This window comes from Dunckerocampus dactyliophorus, chromosome 1 (genome assembly GCF_027744805.1).
Source record: "Dunckerocampus dactyliophorus isolate RoL2022-P2 chromosome 1, RoL_Ddac_1.1, whole genome shotgun sequence".
NCBI classification, from domain to species: domain Eukaryota; kingdom Metazoa; phylum Chordata; class Actinopteri; order Syngnathiformes; family Syngnathidae; genus Dunckerocampus; species Dunckerocampus dactyliophorus.
The window spans coordinates 39,137,018-39,155,702 of record NC_072819.1 but is presented as its reverse complement, the minus strand read 5'-3'; the positions used below and the strand labels follow the sequence as shown (position 1 = coordinate 39,155,702).

General features: G+C 40.5%; 1 protein-coding gene across 2 annotated transcripts; it reads left to right on the top strand.

The window, feature by feature from the left end:
• The first annotated feature begins 6,568 nt into the window (after positions 1 to 6,568).
• LOC129193882 (opsin-5-like) lies at positions 6,569 to 17,930 on the top strand. 2 transcript variants are annotated; one of them, XM_054798644.1, is made up of 7 exons: positions 6,569 to 6,725; positions 11,502 to 11,592; positions 11,686 to 11,848; positions 11,962 to 12,089; positions 12,185 to 12,519; positions 16,315 to 16,407; positions 16,554 to 17,930. In XM_054798644.1, the coding sequence occupies exons 2-7, from the start codon at positions 11,502 to 11,504 to the stop codon at positions 17,034 to 17,036; spliced, it is 1,293 nt and encodes a 430-aa protein (XP_054654619.1). In that variant the 5' UTR covers positions 6,569 to 6,725; the 3' UTR covers positions 17,037 to 17,930. The 2 variants fall into 2 exon arrangements, with proteins under 2 accessions (XP_054654619.1, XP_054654629.1); XM_054798654.1 differs by lacking the exon at positions 16,315 to 16,407.
• Positions 17,931 to 18,685: the final 755 nt, after the last annotated feature.

Below are 18,685 nucleotides of genomic sequence, written 5' to 3'. Positions count from 1 at the left end.
CCAAATAACACTACCAAGAACTCATACATACATACACATGTTCACGTAGCTCTGTTTTGTTCTGTTATGCAGGAATGTGCATTTTGTACATACAACATTTGGTACAATTATCTTATATTGTGTTGTATTGTTTAATTTTCTTTAACTTAGTCTATTTTTATTTTTGCATGCCCTTCTAGTTTTATGACTGTTTTATTTTTTAAATTTTATTACTTAATGTTATTTTATTACTTAAATTTTATTTGTCATGCCCTTCTAGTTTTATGACTGTTTTATTTTTTAAATTTTATTACTGTCCTGTTCTATGTTGCACCACCACAGTTCCTAGTTTGTGTAACCTACCATAAAAACTATTCTGTTTCTGAAAACTCTGATATGAACAAACACGGTTGCTCTAAAAATGGTGCCCGCGGCCCACAACGCATTGCATGATCACGTGCAAGTATCGCAAGATTTTGTCTTGGCAGTGTGATCCAAAATGGCGGCGTAAACAAACCGTATCCATTTTGAATGCCAACCAAGTGGGCAAACTCAAATCAAGCAAAATTTTAGGATGTTAACCAAAAATGGCACGGACGTTAACCAAGATACCACTGTACAGTATTTTGCCAAAAAAAAAAACAATTTTACTTCCCAATAACCAGAAGTAAGATTATTTCCAGTCCTGACTTTGGCGATTGATTTTACTTTGAGCGTATTTCTGGTGCGTATTTCCGGTCTGGTAGTGGTGGTGCCTCACAGCGGCGGTCTGCGATGGGAGGGGTCTGACAGTGGAGGTCTGCAGTCAGACCGTCTTGGTTCGAATTGTTTGCTGCATGTAAAACTATCTATCCATCCATTTTCTATGCCGCTTATCCTCACTAGGGTCACGGGGGTATGCTGTAGCCTATCCCATCTGACTTCGGACGAGAGGCAGTGTACACCCTGGACAGGTCGCCAGCCAATCGCAGGGCAAATATAGACAAACAATCATTCACACCCACATTCAGATCTATGGACAATTTAGAGTGGCCAATTAACCTAAGATGCAAGTTTTTAGAAAGTGGGAGGACAACTTGGCCGCATGGTGCTGAGTGGTTAGCATGGTTTACATTATTTCTTATGGGAAAATTTGATTTGGTTAGCATCCATTTCAGTTAGAGTCAGACCTTCTGTATCGAATGAATGACAGTAACCAAGGTTCCACTATATGGTGAAGTTGCTCTTGGTAAATTGTTCATTTTGGCACCCTTTACAGCACAACTTCTGGCTGGGTTGCAAATGACTTTACTTGAAATGCATTCCTTTTTTTCATTGCTTAAGTAATTGACTAACAGGTGAGTCTGTTTTTGAAGTTATAACACATGCCTGCATTCCATGGCAGAGTGTTAACATACTGTAGTTTAATTTAGACTGGCCAAACAAGCTATAGAAATGTTCTCTGGGAGTCATGGAGCAAATGTGGCCAAAACGACTTAACGACTGCGTGTTTAAAAAAATTTGAACTGACTGTCCACATTTAAAACCAGAAGTGTCAGTTGCTCTGATTATTCCCTACCCACTGCCATCTCAATCACACCACAAAAAGTGACTACTTATAAAAGTAAACTGGACTGGCTGTGACATTAAGCTCATCTAAATGAGTCAGAGCAAGTGGCCTGAGAAGGGCCAGGGCCCAGCTAGGGGGTATTAATATGACAGCCCTTCTCTTTATGGCAGCCTGACATCCCGGCAGCCTCAGCACAGCTCAGCTCGTAAGCCCACGCTCCCTTAAGCAGCTTTTTACGACTGTCAGCCTGTGAGTGGCGATGCTGCAAGCACGCCGCATGCGTGGGTATGATAAAGTAGGATGACACAACGCTTTAGCTGCAGTACAAATGCTTTCTACTGGATTTACTGCGTGACTAAAACATATTTTTAAGTGGAGGATTTTGACTAACATGCATGCAAACACATATGCATTAAAACCAGCTTTAATTGCATTGTTAATTCTCACATAATACGAGTGATGAAGGGTTAGAAGAAGAAGAGATTCAGGAAGTATTTTGCCGGATTTTGTCCTCTAACTCCTCTCTTTTATTTTTCAACCAATTCACACAATTCAAGCATCAAATTGTTCAGCTCATTCGGGAATAGCGTGCAACCATTTCAGATTTTTCAAAAAAATTCCCAGATTTTCCCAAAATCCAAAAATTCCACATTTTTCCCATTGAAAATGAATTGACCATTTTTCAAGCCTCCACCATTGGCACATTTCTCAAACGATTTAAACCATTCCAATGTCTAGAAGCACAACTCAATCAGGACATGCACACTGCGCTATCATGCTGTGTTAGCATGCTAGCAGTTAGCATTTCTAGTATTGTAACATTATTCCTCTTCTTCTTTTTCCACCTCATTTTTTTTCCACTAACCCCTCCTCCATTTCTTAACCAATTCAAACAAATCCAGCATCAAAATGTTTAGCTCACTCAGGACAGGTGTGCTACCAATTCAGATTTTTAAAAAATATTCACGCATTTAGTGTCATTTCATATTTTCTGTGAAAATGTTCCCATTGAAAATGAATGGGCATTAATTGGCATGAGCACAGTCATGGTGTTAGATGAACAGGAGAGATAACATTAATATGAAGTAAATACAGTAAATACAGTAAGTAAATACACTCAGGGCATCTACCAATAATCCAAATGACAAAAAAATAATTATATAACATTAAACACGTAATATTAACTATTTAAAGTTGTTAAATTGCGTTATGGGAATTATGTGAATGATGGGAAAATAGCAGTAGAACCATACTACTAGCCCCATTCTGCTGAGTTTTCCAGAGCTGTATTCCTCAGCTAGTAAAGTACTTTGGTTCTTAATCAGGATGTGGTGAATTCCAGTATCAAGCTCAGGCATCAAACTGTTTTATATGGTACTATTAATAAAATTACAATACATCAGACAGAAGTCACTGTTCGCTAATCACTGCCACCTATCAACTAATTAGGGGCGATGGCTGAACCAAGGAAACAGTAAACTCTGACTTTCGGATGACATTGATTTTAGACTGCAATTTCAAGGTATCATTTCTTTAACATTAACAGTATGGTTTTGTTGAGGTCAACACAGTATCCCACGTTTTGCACAAACCCTGCAGACACGGTTCACTTGACAAGACAAGGCTGTAAACAGCTTGTGTTGCGTCAGTCACTGCTGGTGTTTTTTGTTTGTTTTTTTACGTCTGCTTGCTTCTAATTTGGCTGGTGTTATAAAGTCAATTGGAAAACTTTGCTTGTAGTACTGAATGCGGTGCTTTTGAGAAAACTGTAATGAACAAGACTGACATATTATTTCCCTGTTTGCCATCACTGGATGTTTGCATGAATCACCAACTTCACACAGATCATTAAAAAATAATTAAATAATAAAGTCAAACGGATAATAATAACAATAAATATAGCAAATTTTGATCAATCCATCTGAATTTTATCATCAATAATTATTATCAATAAATATTATGCCTCCATGGAGCTCAGTGCATCTCCACAAAAATAATGTTGTAAATGTGCTGTATATGAATAAAGCGAAAAGGTTCTCAGCGTGATGTCTCCAAGGATGCACTGGTTTGGAGCAGTCAAAGGTATAAATGTGTGTTCAATTCAAAGACCACAGCAGGTTGTCCTCTGTTCGGTGGATTTCATCAGTGAAAACAAGCGCTTGTAAAATGTGGTCTTTATAAGGCTTTATGCTGTGGTACTGCACCAACATACCTGGAAAGTATACAAAAAATACACAGAAGAAATAATCAGTAAATTCATGTAGCTTTAGCATAAACATAATGATGAGCCAAAGGCACCTACTGTAATACAGAAATCAATAAGGAAATTAGGACAACATGATGCTTTTTAATACAATACAGGGTTTCCGCTACATGTAATTGATTAAAAATAAAAGCCACCACACCTTAAAAATTAGTTGTTGTTTTTTTAACTGGAAATCAATTTTAAATAATACATTGTATGAATGCATATACAGTATATATGCTATGTAGATACATATATAGGTTATTTTTATGCACATATTGACCACAATTAGTTTGAAAACGATTTAAAATATCCTAAAAATGTTTCACTCTGCCGTATTTTGATAAGCATGCACCGGAATCGCCGGTCTGCCTTGCTGGCTCTTGCGCATGTATGACCAGATACGCGACACGTCTTGTGTTGTTGACTTTCACTTTGTTTCTTTTGTGTTGTCATGTGTTTTTTAATGTCACTGAGTTTGGCATAAAAGTCTGCCTTACAATAGAGAGCCTTTGTATCGTCCCCAATACATGGCTTCAACCAACATTTAAAATCAGGGTTTGATTCCCATTCCTTCTTGTATGTTTGAGTTCTGTTGTGTTGCCTTTTACGTTGGTAAACTTTTTTCCTTTTTTTTGTTCCCCTTAGATTCTGTGACTTCCTAAGAGGGCAGTGCCACGAGGCGCACCTGTAGCCACTTGGCCATTAGGGGTAGTTAGCCAACAATCCAGTTCCTCTGGGCTCTATTTCTGGCTAGGTTAAATTTTCTATTATATACCGCCCTGGTACCGCCCAATTCCAGGATTGTGTGCCATCCACGGTTCCACCGCGCCCTTTTTCTGCTGGGCAGGTGGCAGCCTGCTCCATCTGCGCCCACAACAGGGCTTCCCATCAGGCCCCTGCAGGACTCCTCCATCCACTCCTGTTGCCCCTTCGTCCTTGGTCGCACATATCCTTGGACTTTGTGTGTGGGCTACCAGTTTCCAATGACAACACAGTGGTAATCACCATAGTCGACCATTTCTCCAAAATGGCCCACTTTGTTGCCCTTCCCAAACACCCCTCTGCCATGGACACTGCCAAACTCCTGATGCTTCATGTCTTCCGCCTCCACGGCATTCTTATGGACATTCTGTCAGACAGGGGGACTCAGTTTACCTGTGCTGTGTGGAGATCTTTCTGTGAAGACCTGGAAGCAACCGCTAGTATGTCTTCAGGTTCATCATCCACAGTTTAATAGACAGACGGAGCGTGCAAATCAGGACCTGTCGGTGATACTCCGCTGCATCTGCCATCAGCAACCCTCCTCATGGTCTGCACATCTTCCCTGGGTGGAGTATGCGCATAACTCCTTGGTCAGGTCTGCCACCGGCGTGTCCCCTTTCTACTCAGTCCGTAGCTACCAACCCCCGGCTTTTCCCTCCTTGGAGTCAGAAGTGGCGGTCCCTTCTGTGGTTCACACCCGGCTCTGGTGTTGCGCCGTCGTGCCTGGCGCAACACCAGAGCTGCTCTCAAACGCACCTTGGAGCAAAATCAGCGCATTGCCAACAGTCATCGCAATCCTTCTCCCAGCTATCAAAAGGTTTGGTTATCTTCAAAAGATATTCCCCTGGCAACCACTTCCAAGAAACTTTCCCCAAGGTTCATTGGGCCTTACACAGTGGACCGGATTATCAACCCAAGCTTCGGCTCCCTGCCTCACTCAATATCCATCCTGTTTTTAATGCGTCACGCCTCAAAACTGTCACCACTAGCCTTCCTGTCGAGCCTCCTCCTCCTCCTAGGCTGGCTGACGGCCATCGAGCCTATTCTGTGAGTAAAAATCAATTCTAGGAGACGGGATAGGGGGTTTCAGTATCTTGTTGATTGGGAGGGTTATGGTTCGCAGGAACGTTCCTGGGTCAGTAGCAAGCTCATTCTTAATCCCTCCCTAATATCTGACATTTTCAAAGAGTTCCTGGATAAGTCAGGTGGGCTACCAGGAGATGTCCGTTAAGGAGGGGGGGTACCTTTAGGTTCTGTTGTGTTGCCTCTGTGTTACCCTGGTGACCCTTTTTCCTTTTTGTGTTCTTTTCATGTCAATATGTATTGCAGCGCTTGCCTATGTCAATATAATCATTGCCAGTCTTAGTCGCAAGCAGTGCTCTCAATGGTTTTAGCTTTTTTCCTTTTTTTCCACGCTTTAAACAAAATACTTGCTTTTTGATGTTTCCCAAATCATCATATTTAACAACATTTTCCCATAAAGAGAACACCATGTGATGTTTTCCAATACCATCATATTTTTTCTAAAAAACTAACAAAAAAATCTCACTTATTTTAGTTTTGTTGTATTTTGTTTTACTCACTTTCCCTTGTTTAAAATATATATATATATATTTTAAAGCTCATTCCTCTTTTTCTCAAAAGTTCCCCATAATTGTGTTTTCATGTGTGCTTTTACCAATTTTTCTTTCATTACAAATGATTGCTTGTTTACCAGATTTGTCATGCACAATAACTTCAGCTTCTACCTGCTAATATATGCCACTACAGCGGTATTGTGTACTCAGCGCTGGCAACTTATGCCAGCTACAGTTACAGTTATACCTGTAAACTATAAATTTGCGTTCACTGACGGCTGAACACAGTGGGACAAAACAACACCCAAAGCCAAAAATTATCAGTGGAGCACAACAACATAAACATGTTAAATTATGGGCTTTCTAACAATGAAAGCATCCACCTGGCTGGATGTGTGTGAGTGTCATGTCAGTTAAGAGGAAGAGAAAATACCTTGGCGACTCTTTTCTCTCGCTCTTTTCTCCTTTTCCACTCTCTCTCCCTCTCGGTTATGCTCTGTCCTCCTCTCCAACGTCTTCGTGCACTGGCTGTCAAAGCTCCTCTCCAGTGTCCTGCTCTCCGCCAGGCCTCCATGAGTTTAACAGAGGACGAGCCATTCTTCCCTGAAAGGTAAGCACCGACACCGAGCACCTGATCCACACTAACGCCTGCAGACCAGAGAGTAACAAATACATATTCTTCTTTCTTTCATATTTTGATGACATTGCTTCAAGATATTGCACAGTGTTTAATTTAACCAAATGTAGCATTGATATCTTCACTTGTGATTTATGTGTAAATATCAAAAGCATCATCAGATGGGCAGATGACTGATGAGATCACTGGTCCTGCTTCTGTACACAAACAACAAATAACACTTATTTTTAGGTCCAAGTTAGGATCTTTGAGACAGCTTACTGAAATGGTTTCACAGTGGTGCACAATGTCTAAATATCATCGGCTATTGTTGCCGGGGGTCTGTGAGATGATTTATGTGTTTGTGGGTTTCTGCTGTAGCCTCACCACAGCAGAAACTGAAAGTCATCATATAACAAGACTGTGACCGTGAAATAAAAAGAACAGATAATCTAGAAATAACAAATTGGGGAAAAAAAATGTTTTCTTATTGTCGATCACGCTGGGGTTATACGTTGTGTGATGAAGTGGAAGTAGTTGTGGTGACATACTACCGGTATTTATTTTTTCATTATTTCTGACTGCTGCCTTTAGCCAACAGGCACAAAGACTGGACAGTAAATGACTAAAATCTGAATTTTAAAGTGCAGTTAACAGTGCATTTTACATGATATGCTCATAATGAGCAGTTCAGAAGTATGATGAGACATGATTGACGTTACATGACTAAATAACAAAGCGATCAAATAACTCGCTTTAAAAATATTTTAACTGCTAGCAACAGGCTGTTAAGAGACTTAAAAAAACATTGATAAATACCTGCCTTCCTAAATATACTCCTAAATGCGTGCAAATAAACACAGATTAAGATCCATGTGTCAAAACCGCTTGGCGTGTCAACGGAATCGTCTCCAGTGCCACTACAGCATTCTTTGAAAAGAAAGGACTCCAGCCGCTTTGTCCTGCTGCGGCGTAAATACTCCTCCATAATGGCATTTGCATGTCGCCGTCAGTCACTTTCAGCGGAAGAGGCAGTTGCACACAGCAAGCGTCAAAACAATGCACTTCAATTTCACAAGGTCCTTGGATAGGTGTTTTCAGTGCTTAGGGTGTGGATGTGGTTATATTACACATAACCTGGCCAAATTTGGAGCTAAAGTGAGCTATTATTTGGTGAATAGGTATCTACAAGAGCAGACAAGAAAGTGGCACAAGGCATAAGATAAAAGAGGAGAGATAATACCTATACACTATTCCACGTCCAAAATTACTCTTACTAAATCACTCTCCTTTTTGATTATAGCCATAACAAATGGTCTAAATTCTAATTTACTTAAAGGGATAGCTCAGGTTTTTTGACATGAAGTTATATGACATCCCCATCAGCAGTGTAGTCCATCAACAGTGACTGACTCCCCACTCGGTCCCATGACCCAAGCTCTGGTCGAATTTCGGTGAAGTGTAACGTAGTTCTGGTTAGTTGCTGGGGCCATTAAGTAAAGAGTTTGGCTTCTCAAGACAATATGTGTTCAAGATGGCTGCGACCGAAATGGCTGCGACACTCGGTCGCAGCCATCTTATCAACATATGTGTTCCACAGATGGTCGTGAGGGTCGCAGCCATCTTCATCACATACACAACAATGGACAGGCGATAGCGCGCATTGATACAAACTGAGATAAAGTAACGGCAAGCAATTTGTGAGGTCTGATTTTTTTCGACGGAATATAATTTCATCAAAATGATCTAATAAGATCAGAGATGAGAATAATTTTCAAAATGTGAAAACAAATGAAAAATATGTCTTAATATATATAATGTTCTTAATATTTAGTAAACGCTGAATTTGGCCAGGTTTGAATAATTCTGGGCGTAACTGTATGCATTTAAAGTCCAAATAGTAGCAAAATGAAATGAACTAAAGACATTTAAATGTGAAAAGGAATATGGTCCATCCTAGAGGAAATGCAGCAATCTGGTGGTTCTGCTATGCAATGGAATTCTTGTTCTGTTCATTCTCCCAATAAAGAAAGAAAGAAAAACAGAAGAAAATAAATAAGAACATCAGAAACATAAATACCAATAAATTAAGCAACAACAACAGAAGAGACATTAATACAAATAAATCAATCAATAAATAAAATAAATAAAGTGTTATGAGTGTGTGCGTGTGTTGCGTGCAGAGTGTGTGAGTGCTTCGTTGAGGAGCCTGATGGCCTGTGGGTAAAAGCTGTTTGCCATTCTTGTGGTCCTGGACTTCAAACTCCTGTAGCGTCTGCCTGATGGTAGGAGTGTGAATAATGAGTGTTGTGGATGTGTGCTGTCCTTGATGAGGTTGTGTGTTCTTCGTAGGACTCTAGATTTCTAAATGTCTTGCAGTGAGGGGAGGGCTGCCCCAACAATGTTCTGTGAGGTCTTGATCACCCGCTGGAGTGCCTTCCTATCACGTGTTGTACAGTTACCGTACCAAACAGTGATGGAGGCGGTAAGGAAACTTTCGATAGTGCATCTGTAGAAGCAACTCAGGATTGTGGTGGACATGCCAAATTTCCTCAGTCTTCTCAGGAAGTACAGTCTCCTTTGGGACTTCTTCATAATTTGTTGGGTGTTGTGAGACCAGGTGAGGTCCTCGCTGATGTGTGTGCCAAGGAACTTGAAGGTTTTCACCCTCTCCACCTCAGTCTCATCAATAAACAGGGGTCTATGTGGTTCCTTTTCCCTTGTTCTTGGGTCAATGATCATCTCTTTAGTCTTATCTGTATTGAGATGGAGATTGTTATCACGACACCAAGCTATGAGGTCCGCCACCTCTCTTCTGTATGACGTTTCAACACCATCAGTGATCAGTTCGATGACTGTAGTGTCATCCGCAAATTTAATGATGCTGGTGTTGTTCTGGGAGGCCACGCAATCGTAGGTGAAGAGCGTGTAGAGGAGCGGACTCAGCACACACCCCTGTGGGGTCCCAGTGCTCACAATTCTTGAGCTGAATGTGCGATTGTGGACTCTGACTGACTGGGGCCTGCCTGTTAGAATGTTAAACACCCAGTTACAGAGGGAGGGTGACAGGCCAAGTGTGAGGAGCTTATCTGTGAGTTTGTAGGGGCTGACTGTGTTAAATGCAGAGCTACAGTCTATAAATAGCATTCTGACATATGTGTCCTGGCTCTGTAGGTGTAAAAGGGCTGTGTGGATGGCAGTGTTGACTGCATCATCAGTGGACTGGTTCTGGCGGTATGCAAACTGTAGAGGGCCAGGATGCTCTTTTTGATGTGGGCCATGACTATCCTTTCAAAGCACTTCATTATAATACGAGTGAGTGCTCAAACTTGCATGTGACATTGTTGGTCAAACTAAATATCAGATGGCACAAATCCTCTCCGCAAATAGTAATTTAGAAAAGTAATATTGAGTCATAGAGCATGAGAAGAGAATAAAGGTGCTTTGGCAGATATGTAAATAATAATACTTGACTTCACACATCATCATCCAGAAGTTAGTGTCCCTTGATCAAAGGGTGCAGTTAATCATGGATGAACGAAAGAGTTATTGCAGTGTCATACTGTAGCTCAGCCTCTCAGTGTTGACATGAGTGGACTGATGGCACAGTTGATTTGCTTAGGCTCTTCCGAACTGTCAGTCTGGAGGTATTTCTCCCCTTCATTTGTGCAGATGTCAAGATGCATCACAGATTACCTGTCATAAATATATAATTCAGATTATCTCCACATTGCTAAATGATGATGCACTCACCGGATTGATCAAAAAATGCTCTGATGATAACCAGGGCTCTTATAAAAAAAAAAACAACAATATTTTAAGGCAAGAAAATGAATGATTATCAATACTTGTACTTAAAAAACTGTAAATTAATGTAAAGATAGAGATCTAACTGATAATAGCGGCCATCATGATGCAACCATGCACTGGACAGGCATTAAAAGGAGCAACAACATTGTCTTTCTTGACTGAAGCGCATTTCAAGATTGACTGGTGCCCTCCCTTGCATCATAATGAAGCTTTCCTCTTTATCCCATGTGATTGCCTCAGTCCTTGAGGGTCAGTGTTGCCTTTGAATCTCTAATACTACTCCAACGATTGCTGCAGATTTGTCCCCTGCACCGTAGTTTCCTCTGTGAATTCCAATTCATTTTTTGGTCCCTCAGTCAAGTAGAGCAACATGGTGAATAACAATAATCTCCTTGTTTGCGGAGTGGCAATAGAAGATACTGATTACCTAGATTATACGTCTGACTCAAAACAAGACGAACGAAACTGCTCCAACTTTTACCAATCTATTAAGACCATTTATTAACTCAAAAGTATCTATTGGATTCTTCTGCATGTCGTATGTCCATATTGCACTGTGTCTGTGTGCAAACATACATGACTGAAAGCACAGTTGCATATCGGCTACCTTAATCAAATTGTTTTGCACTTTGGTAGACAAGCTCTTGTATCATACCCCCACTGTAAATCCAGAGAGTTGAATTCTTTCCATCTGTCTGTCGTGCTGTGCACTCTTCATTATTTTAGAGTATTATGAATTGTCCTCATTTTGAAAAAGCTTTTCCATCTTTTGTATTTGATCGAACACAACTCTTATAAATCTTGCAGTGCAGAGCCTAACAGCCTAAAACATATTCCATACAGAGACCATATGTAGTGAGGAAGTCTCTCTCCACCCAGGCCTGCATAGGTTCATCAAAAGGTTATTTCAAACATGTTCCAAATGTACTCATCAGTGCGCCAATGTCCACAATGTTCTAGATGGGAAATGCATCAGACACAACTGCCATGTTTACTTCCACTATCTCCAAGGAGAATGATGTCGCCATGGGCTCACTCTACATCTTATTTTGTAAGTTCACTCAAAAATGATGCCTGCTACCTTAATCCTTTGCTGAACGTGACAAATCCGCACAGGTTCACAATCATTGTTTTTTTTTCCCAGGTGTGCTGTCCTTTGTGGGCAATTGCATTCTGCTACTTGTTGCACATCACAAGCGCTCAACCTTGAAACCAGCAGAGTTCTTCATCATCAATCTCTCCATCAGTGACCTTGGGATGACACTGTCTTTATTTCCCTTGGCAATACCATCAGCCTTTTCACACAGGTATCTCACATTGCTCGCTCCTCCACATTGACTGATGCTTAAAACCACCCTAATGAAATCCAAACAACTAGATATTTTATTACCCATTGCATCCCTCTCCTCTCTGTATACAGGTGGCTGTTTGGAGAGGTGACCTGTCAGCTCTATGCAATGTGCGGAGTATTGTTTGGTCTCTGCAGCCTGACAAACCTCACGACCCTCTCCTTTGTGTGCTGCCTGAAAGTCTGCTTTCCAAATCATGGTGAGGAAATGAGAAACTGATGAACAACAACTAATAGCGTATATGCTTACCCTGTTAAACAGCAGAACACCTCACTGTATTTCCTGTCGTATTAGGCAGCAAGTTCTCCTCGTCACATGCTCGCCTCCTAGTGGCTGGAGTGTGGTGTTATGCAACAGTGTTTGCCGTGGGGCCCCTGGCACAGTGGGGTCGATACAGTTTGGAACCCTATGGCACAGCCTGCTGCATTGACTGGCACGCCCCCAACCATGAGCTTTCAGCTTTGTCATACACTGTCTGCCTCTTTGTCTTTTGCTACGCGTTGCCTTGCACCATCATCTTCTTCTCCTACACATTCATCCTGCTGACAGTGCGGGGGTCCCGGCAAGCTGTCCAGCAACATGTGTCACCACAAACCAAGACCACCAGTGCACAATCTCATATTGCCAAGGTCAGTGCAAATGACACATCTTAGTTGCTTCTATATGACCCGAAAACTATGTTTTCCATGCATCCGTATGTTTGTTACCAGCGTAACTCAAAAAGGTGTGAAGGTGTGAGCAAATTGGAAGGAAATTTGGCATGTAACATCATCGGCATAATCCAATGGTGAATATTTTATGATCTGGACCTACAATTCTGGTGCCAATCCCAATTAAGATTGGTCAACCCCTGCACTTTACTGAGTGCTATTGTCATTTTTTTGTATTGACTGTGTGCGTGTATGTGTGCTTATGTTTGTGTGTGCAGACTCAGGCAGAAACTACTCAATGAAACTCAGTAGGACATGTGACCAAACCTTACATTTTACAGATCTGAAAAAAGTGGTAAAATACTGTAAGATATGCTGAGAGATATTTAAATTGCATATGAAATATTTTTTTTCACTTTGAGAAAAAGTCTAAAATGATTCATACCTTTTATCAATACAGACATACATTATTCACAGTTGATTAAAATACTCTAGTGATTCTCAACTGGTGGGTCGGCACCCAAAAGTAGTTCTCAAATACATTCTGGGAAGGTCGCAGACAGTCAGTTCAGGGTTTCCGCTACATGTATTTGATCGTGGCGGCCCGCCACTACAAAATAAAAGCCGCCACACCTTAAAAATTTACTTGAAAACAATGTTAAGTAATATATTGTATGAATGTATATACTGCATATGCTATATGGATACATATATATCTTATTATTTACGCACATATTGACCACAATTAGTTTGAAAACGATTTAAAATATCATAAAAAATTTTCACTGCGCTTTATTTTGAAAAACATGCACCGGACTTGCCTCTCTGCCGTGTCGGCACATGCTCATGTCATGGCACTAGCTTCTTGTGTTGACGTTCAACCGTGTTCCTTATTATCGTGTAAATAAAAAATAGTCCGTAAACTCTGTAGTCAATTGATGACAGCTTGTCACATGCAAAGCCTTTATATGCCAGCGTGTGTGATCGCTGACGTTTCAATCTCATTCGACTTTCTGGCGTCTTTTACCCATTTGCACTGCCTCTCTGACGGTAGCTAGCTAAATCACGGGCAAGCGAGAAATGGCGATCACATTCATGCTAACTTACTTTTTAAAGTGTCACTTAACAATCTTGCTCTCTTGTTATTATTGTAATACGTATGGCTTGTCTTCAAAACACGAGATGTGTGTCCAAATACGTAGTGTGTCCAGCTTTAGACGGACTTTAGATGCTATCACAGGGGTCTCCAACAGGTACTGTAGCCCATATGCTAGCGGTAGCTCACCAGCTGATGTTGAGTAGTTCACCAAAGAGTATTTGCTTCACATCTTAGTAGTTTTATAAGTGTTCTATTATGAGCACACTGAGTGGAGATGTACTTTGTAAGTGAACTCCAATTAAATGTTGGCAGTCACATAAAATAGCTCACCTCTCCTTTCTTTTTGTCAAAGTAGACTTAATAATGCTGCAAGTTGGATACACCTGTGCTATCATAACCCTGGACTCTCAATTTATACTCTTTATACACCACACATTTCTATAACAATTTTGTTAATTGTGTTATTTTGAACAAAAAAACATATTATTGAACAATGAATTTCCATTTATTTGTTTTACTCTAAAACAGGCATCAAATTAAATTTAGGTTAGTGTCAAATTGTACAGAATGTTGTACTGTTGTGCTAATAGTCACATACTACTATTGGACTAAATAGGTCAGGTAACGAAAAGAGGCTCAACATTTTAAACTCTCACTTAAGTGCTCTCAGCAACTTTGCCTTTCAAATGACAGGTTTGCAATGTTCTCGGTTTATGTCCTGCTGGTTGTTGAAAAACGTTAAATAAATAAAAAAATTTATGACTTAATTTATTTGCCATAATTTTAAAAAATTGCAAATGCAGCAGCAGCACGACACAGCGGCATGTAGCCAAACCACCGCAGCTTCAGAAATTCCGAGGGGGAACCCTGTAATTACATTAAAATATACAGTGTTCCCTCGTTTATCGCGGAGGATAAGTTCCCAATGTAGCCCGCAATAAGTAAAATCCGCAAAGCTAACTTCATTTTTTTTACAATTATTATACAGTATATGGTTTAAGGCAGGGGTCACCAACACAGTGCCACGTAGCCCCCCACGCCCACATGAGGCGCCCGCAGGCCTGCTTTTCATTCAGGTTTTCAGTTAATAATGTGAGAACACTAAAAAGACATGTATTCTGAAACATAAAATGTGAGTTGTGGATACCAGCATTTTGTAAATGTTTTGGTAAAACAAGTATATTTGATTTGTTTGGGTTGAAATAAGGTATGAAAATCATTTCTACAAAAACGTGGCCATTTTCATTTTCTAAAAGTAGCTCTCGCAAGAAAAAACGTTGGTGACCCCTGGTTTAAGGCTTTAAAATCCCTCACCATATACTTTATACACTTTTCCCAGACAAGCAAGAACATTTTCTCACATTTTTCTCTTGTTTAAACATTCTCAAAAAAGTTCAAACCTTCGTTTGAATTTTAGTGACCAACCTACAGATCGGACACAAGAAATTAAGTCACTCACGCGCATTCCACTCCTGTTGCAGTCCTCCTCCTTCGAACAGAATATTCATTTACAAGCTAGCAAGCAAGCTAGCAATGACACAGGAAACACGGCAGGGCAGCGCAAAGGAGATTGAGTGACAGTGGTCTGCAGCAAATCAGGATGCAGAAAACAATGGGCGGTGCAGACAGACGAGAGGAAAGAGAGACACACTTAACTTCCTCCAATGCAATTCTTCTTAAAGGGCCAGGCTCGGCCTTTAAAATGCTGTTCATATGCTGTCATAAAAAAAAGCACAAAAAAAAATCTGCAAAACAGCGAATCCGTGTAAGGTGAACCACAATAGAGCAAGGGAACACTGTATACATAATATACAACCTATTTCTGACTTGTTTTTCTTCATTTAAGTAAAATTGAGAAATATTTAGTAAATATGTAGTCTTGTTTAGTGCAAGTTTGATACTTAATTTGGATTTATGAATAATGTGTGTGGCCCTGCAATTGGCTAGCGACCAGTCCAGGGTGTGGCCCGCCTCTCGCCCGAAGTCAGCTGGGATAGGCTACAATATACCCCTAATGAGGATAAGCGGCATAGAAAATACATGGATGGATGGAATAATTTTTGTGCATGCAGTTATCATGTTCCTCCTCATTTCCTTAACAGAATGCCCTCACAAATTGCTCTAAAATGCATTTTGGACATATAATTATGTGTATTAGTGTTTAAAAAGATGACTTAGTCAATTTTATAAAAACAATTCATTTAGCTTAAGTAAAAGCGACTTAATGACCACTAGAAAATGTGGGTCCCAGGTTGAGACCATTATAGATTATGCTTGAACTTTCCAGAACTGTGCAAAACATGGTTTTGCACAATTTTAAAGGGCTTAAACAAGTTTGCCTAAACATTGTCCAATACAAGTTATGAGCAATTCTCAAAATGTAAAAAAAAGACTCAAAACTGAAAATATGTTTCATTTATATTAAACGCCGGCGCTGATTTCATTGATATGCATATGAAACCGATCTTATCCATCCATCCATTTTCTATGCCGCTTCTCCTCATTAGGGTCATGGGGTATGCTGGAGCCTATCCCAGCTCACTTCGGACGACAGACGGGGTACACCCTGGACTGGTCGCCAGCCAATCGCAGGGCACATATAGACAAACAATCATTCACACTCACAATTTAGAGTCGCCAATTAACCTAACATGCATGTTTTTGGAATGTGGGAGGAAACCCGGAGAAAACCCACGCACGGGGAGAACACGTGTGCAAACTCCACCCAGGTCTTCCCGATCTTCAGACTACATCCTTCGCTGAAGAAGGTTGCAAAAACAATGTATTTTCAGTTTGTTAACAGTTGGGTGTGTACTCTGAATGCTCATGTTGTTAAAAACTATAAGATATAGATATGATTTTGCATGTCTGGTATCATGTATTGTTATTCGTGTGTTTATATTCTTTTTCACAGCTGTCGGTAGCAGTGTGTATTGGCTTTCTTGGTGCTTGGACTCCTTATGCTGCTGTGGCCATGTGGTCAGCTTTCAGTGATGCCACACAGGTCCCTCCTTCTGCATTCGCCATGGCCGCTGTGTTTGCCAAAACCTCCACAATCTACAACCCAGTGGTCTACCTGTTGTGTAAGCCCAACTTTCGTGAGTGTCTCTATAGAGACAGTTCCATGTTACGACAGAGGATCTATAAGTCAAGTCCACAGTCGGATCAGAAGGAACGATTGGGTTCCACACCACAACACAACAAAGTCACGAACATGTCCACACGCCTCTCAAACAGGCAACTGGACATCTGTGAGGTGTGTCTGCACTGCACTGACAATCCAGCAAATTGTCATGTGAGCACATCCCAGAGGACCGCTTGCATACTGACTGGATCTGCTCACAGAGAGGTGACACTCAGACAGCTCTTGACCAAATCACAGGCTGACTTCCTTTAGTGGTGCTGTTTTTTCCTTTTATGATGCAAACAAGACAGGACAGGCGCTCAGAATGACACCATGAGATCACCAGGAATGGACAACAACACACAGAGGGTTTTTGAGTACATCATAATGCAATGATGGGAAGCATTCGCCAATAAACGATCCCTTCATTGTGAAAGCGAGAGCATTGTGAAGCGATTGCAAAGAGTCTATTCAACTCAAAATAACAACACGATTTTGATGACTGCGTGCTTCTACAGTATGTTATTTTAATGTACAGTAAGTCAACTACAGCTTTTTAATTTGAAAGAAGGATCTGGTTTAGTTTACTTTTGATTCATTTCATTTTAGCTGTTTTTTTGTGGTTTATTTTGGATGTTATTTTTATACTTAATTTTTATGTCTTTTAATTTTATTTGCAATGGTTTTAGACATACCTTGTTGTCTTTTGTGAGCTTCTGTGCTTTTGTTTATTATGTCTTCTTCTGTATGTATCATTCTGTACAGCACTTTTAAAGTGCTTCATAAATAAAGTTGGATTGCATTGGACTGGATGGAAACGACTGACGTCCACGCGAATTAAAATGACATTTTATAGTGGGTCATCATCTTTTGCATGAAACAGAGCGCTTAATGTGGGCACAACTTAACAGAAAATAGTTTCATTTTTGTACTGTAACTAATGAAGGACTATAGTAAATGCTTTAATCTCACCCCCGATAAAGCCTACCACATGATATATTATTTGGATTTTATCTCCTAAAGCTCACGAATGTAAAAATATTATGTGTGTGTCTACATGCTTGTGGCAGAGATGGTAAACTGGTACTGAACCCAAAAGTATTCAATGGTTCTTCGGACATTCTGTCCTGGGACGAAATCTACCAACTTCTGACAACCACTTTTCAATTCCCAATCACAGCGTCTTTAATGCAGAAAAGACACATTCACGTGTTGCACTTTAATAAAGAGGTGCCAACGTGGTGAAACTTTGCAGTATCCCTCTATTCATTTTCTATGCCACTTATCCTCACTATAGGGTTGCGGGGGTGTGCTGGAGCCTATCCCAGCTGACTTTGGGCGAGAGGCGGGGTATACCCTGGACTGGTCACCAGTGGCGGAGCTACGTGGTGGCCAGGGTAAAATATGCAAAACGACAATATTTTCCTCTCCTTGAAAGTGTCCAAATAATAGGAAAGAAAGGTGAAACTGATAACAAATATTCATACAGTATAAAGTGCTCCAATATGCATCAAACTATGCATGCAAAACACATACTGCTACACTGTGCAGGTACTTTATAATTACTTACACAGTATAAATTGCGAACGTTTCTGTAGGAATTTTCCCAATTAACATAATGCTGTGCTCTATTTGGGGGGGATCCATTATGTGTGCTTGTGTGCTTATGACATGGCTCCCTCTACTGTACAGTAACGGGAACTAATGTGGATAAATGATCACTATAATACAGGCAAAGATACATGGATGACTTCTTAGTTCCATCGCGTAGGTGCGCTTCAAAAAATAAAAAAAACACAACTTAAACAGATTGAGTTGGTCGATATTATAGTCATCTGCATATTTTGACCTTCCTTTCGTCGCGAGCCCTATGAAGACGCAAAACAAATAGGAGCATGTGCTCATGAGCCTGCATCCACCGA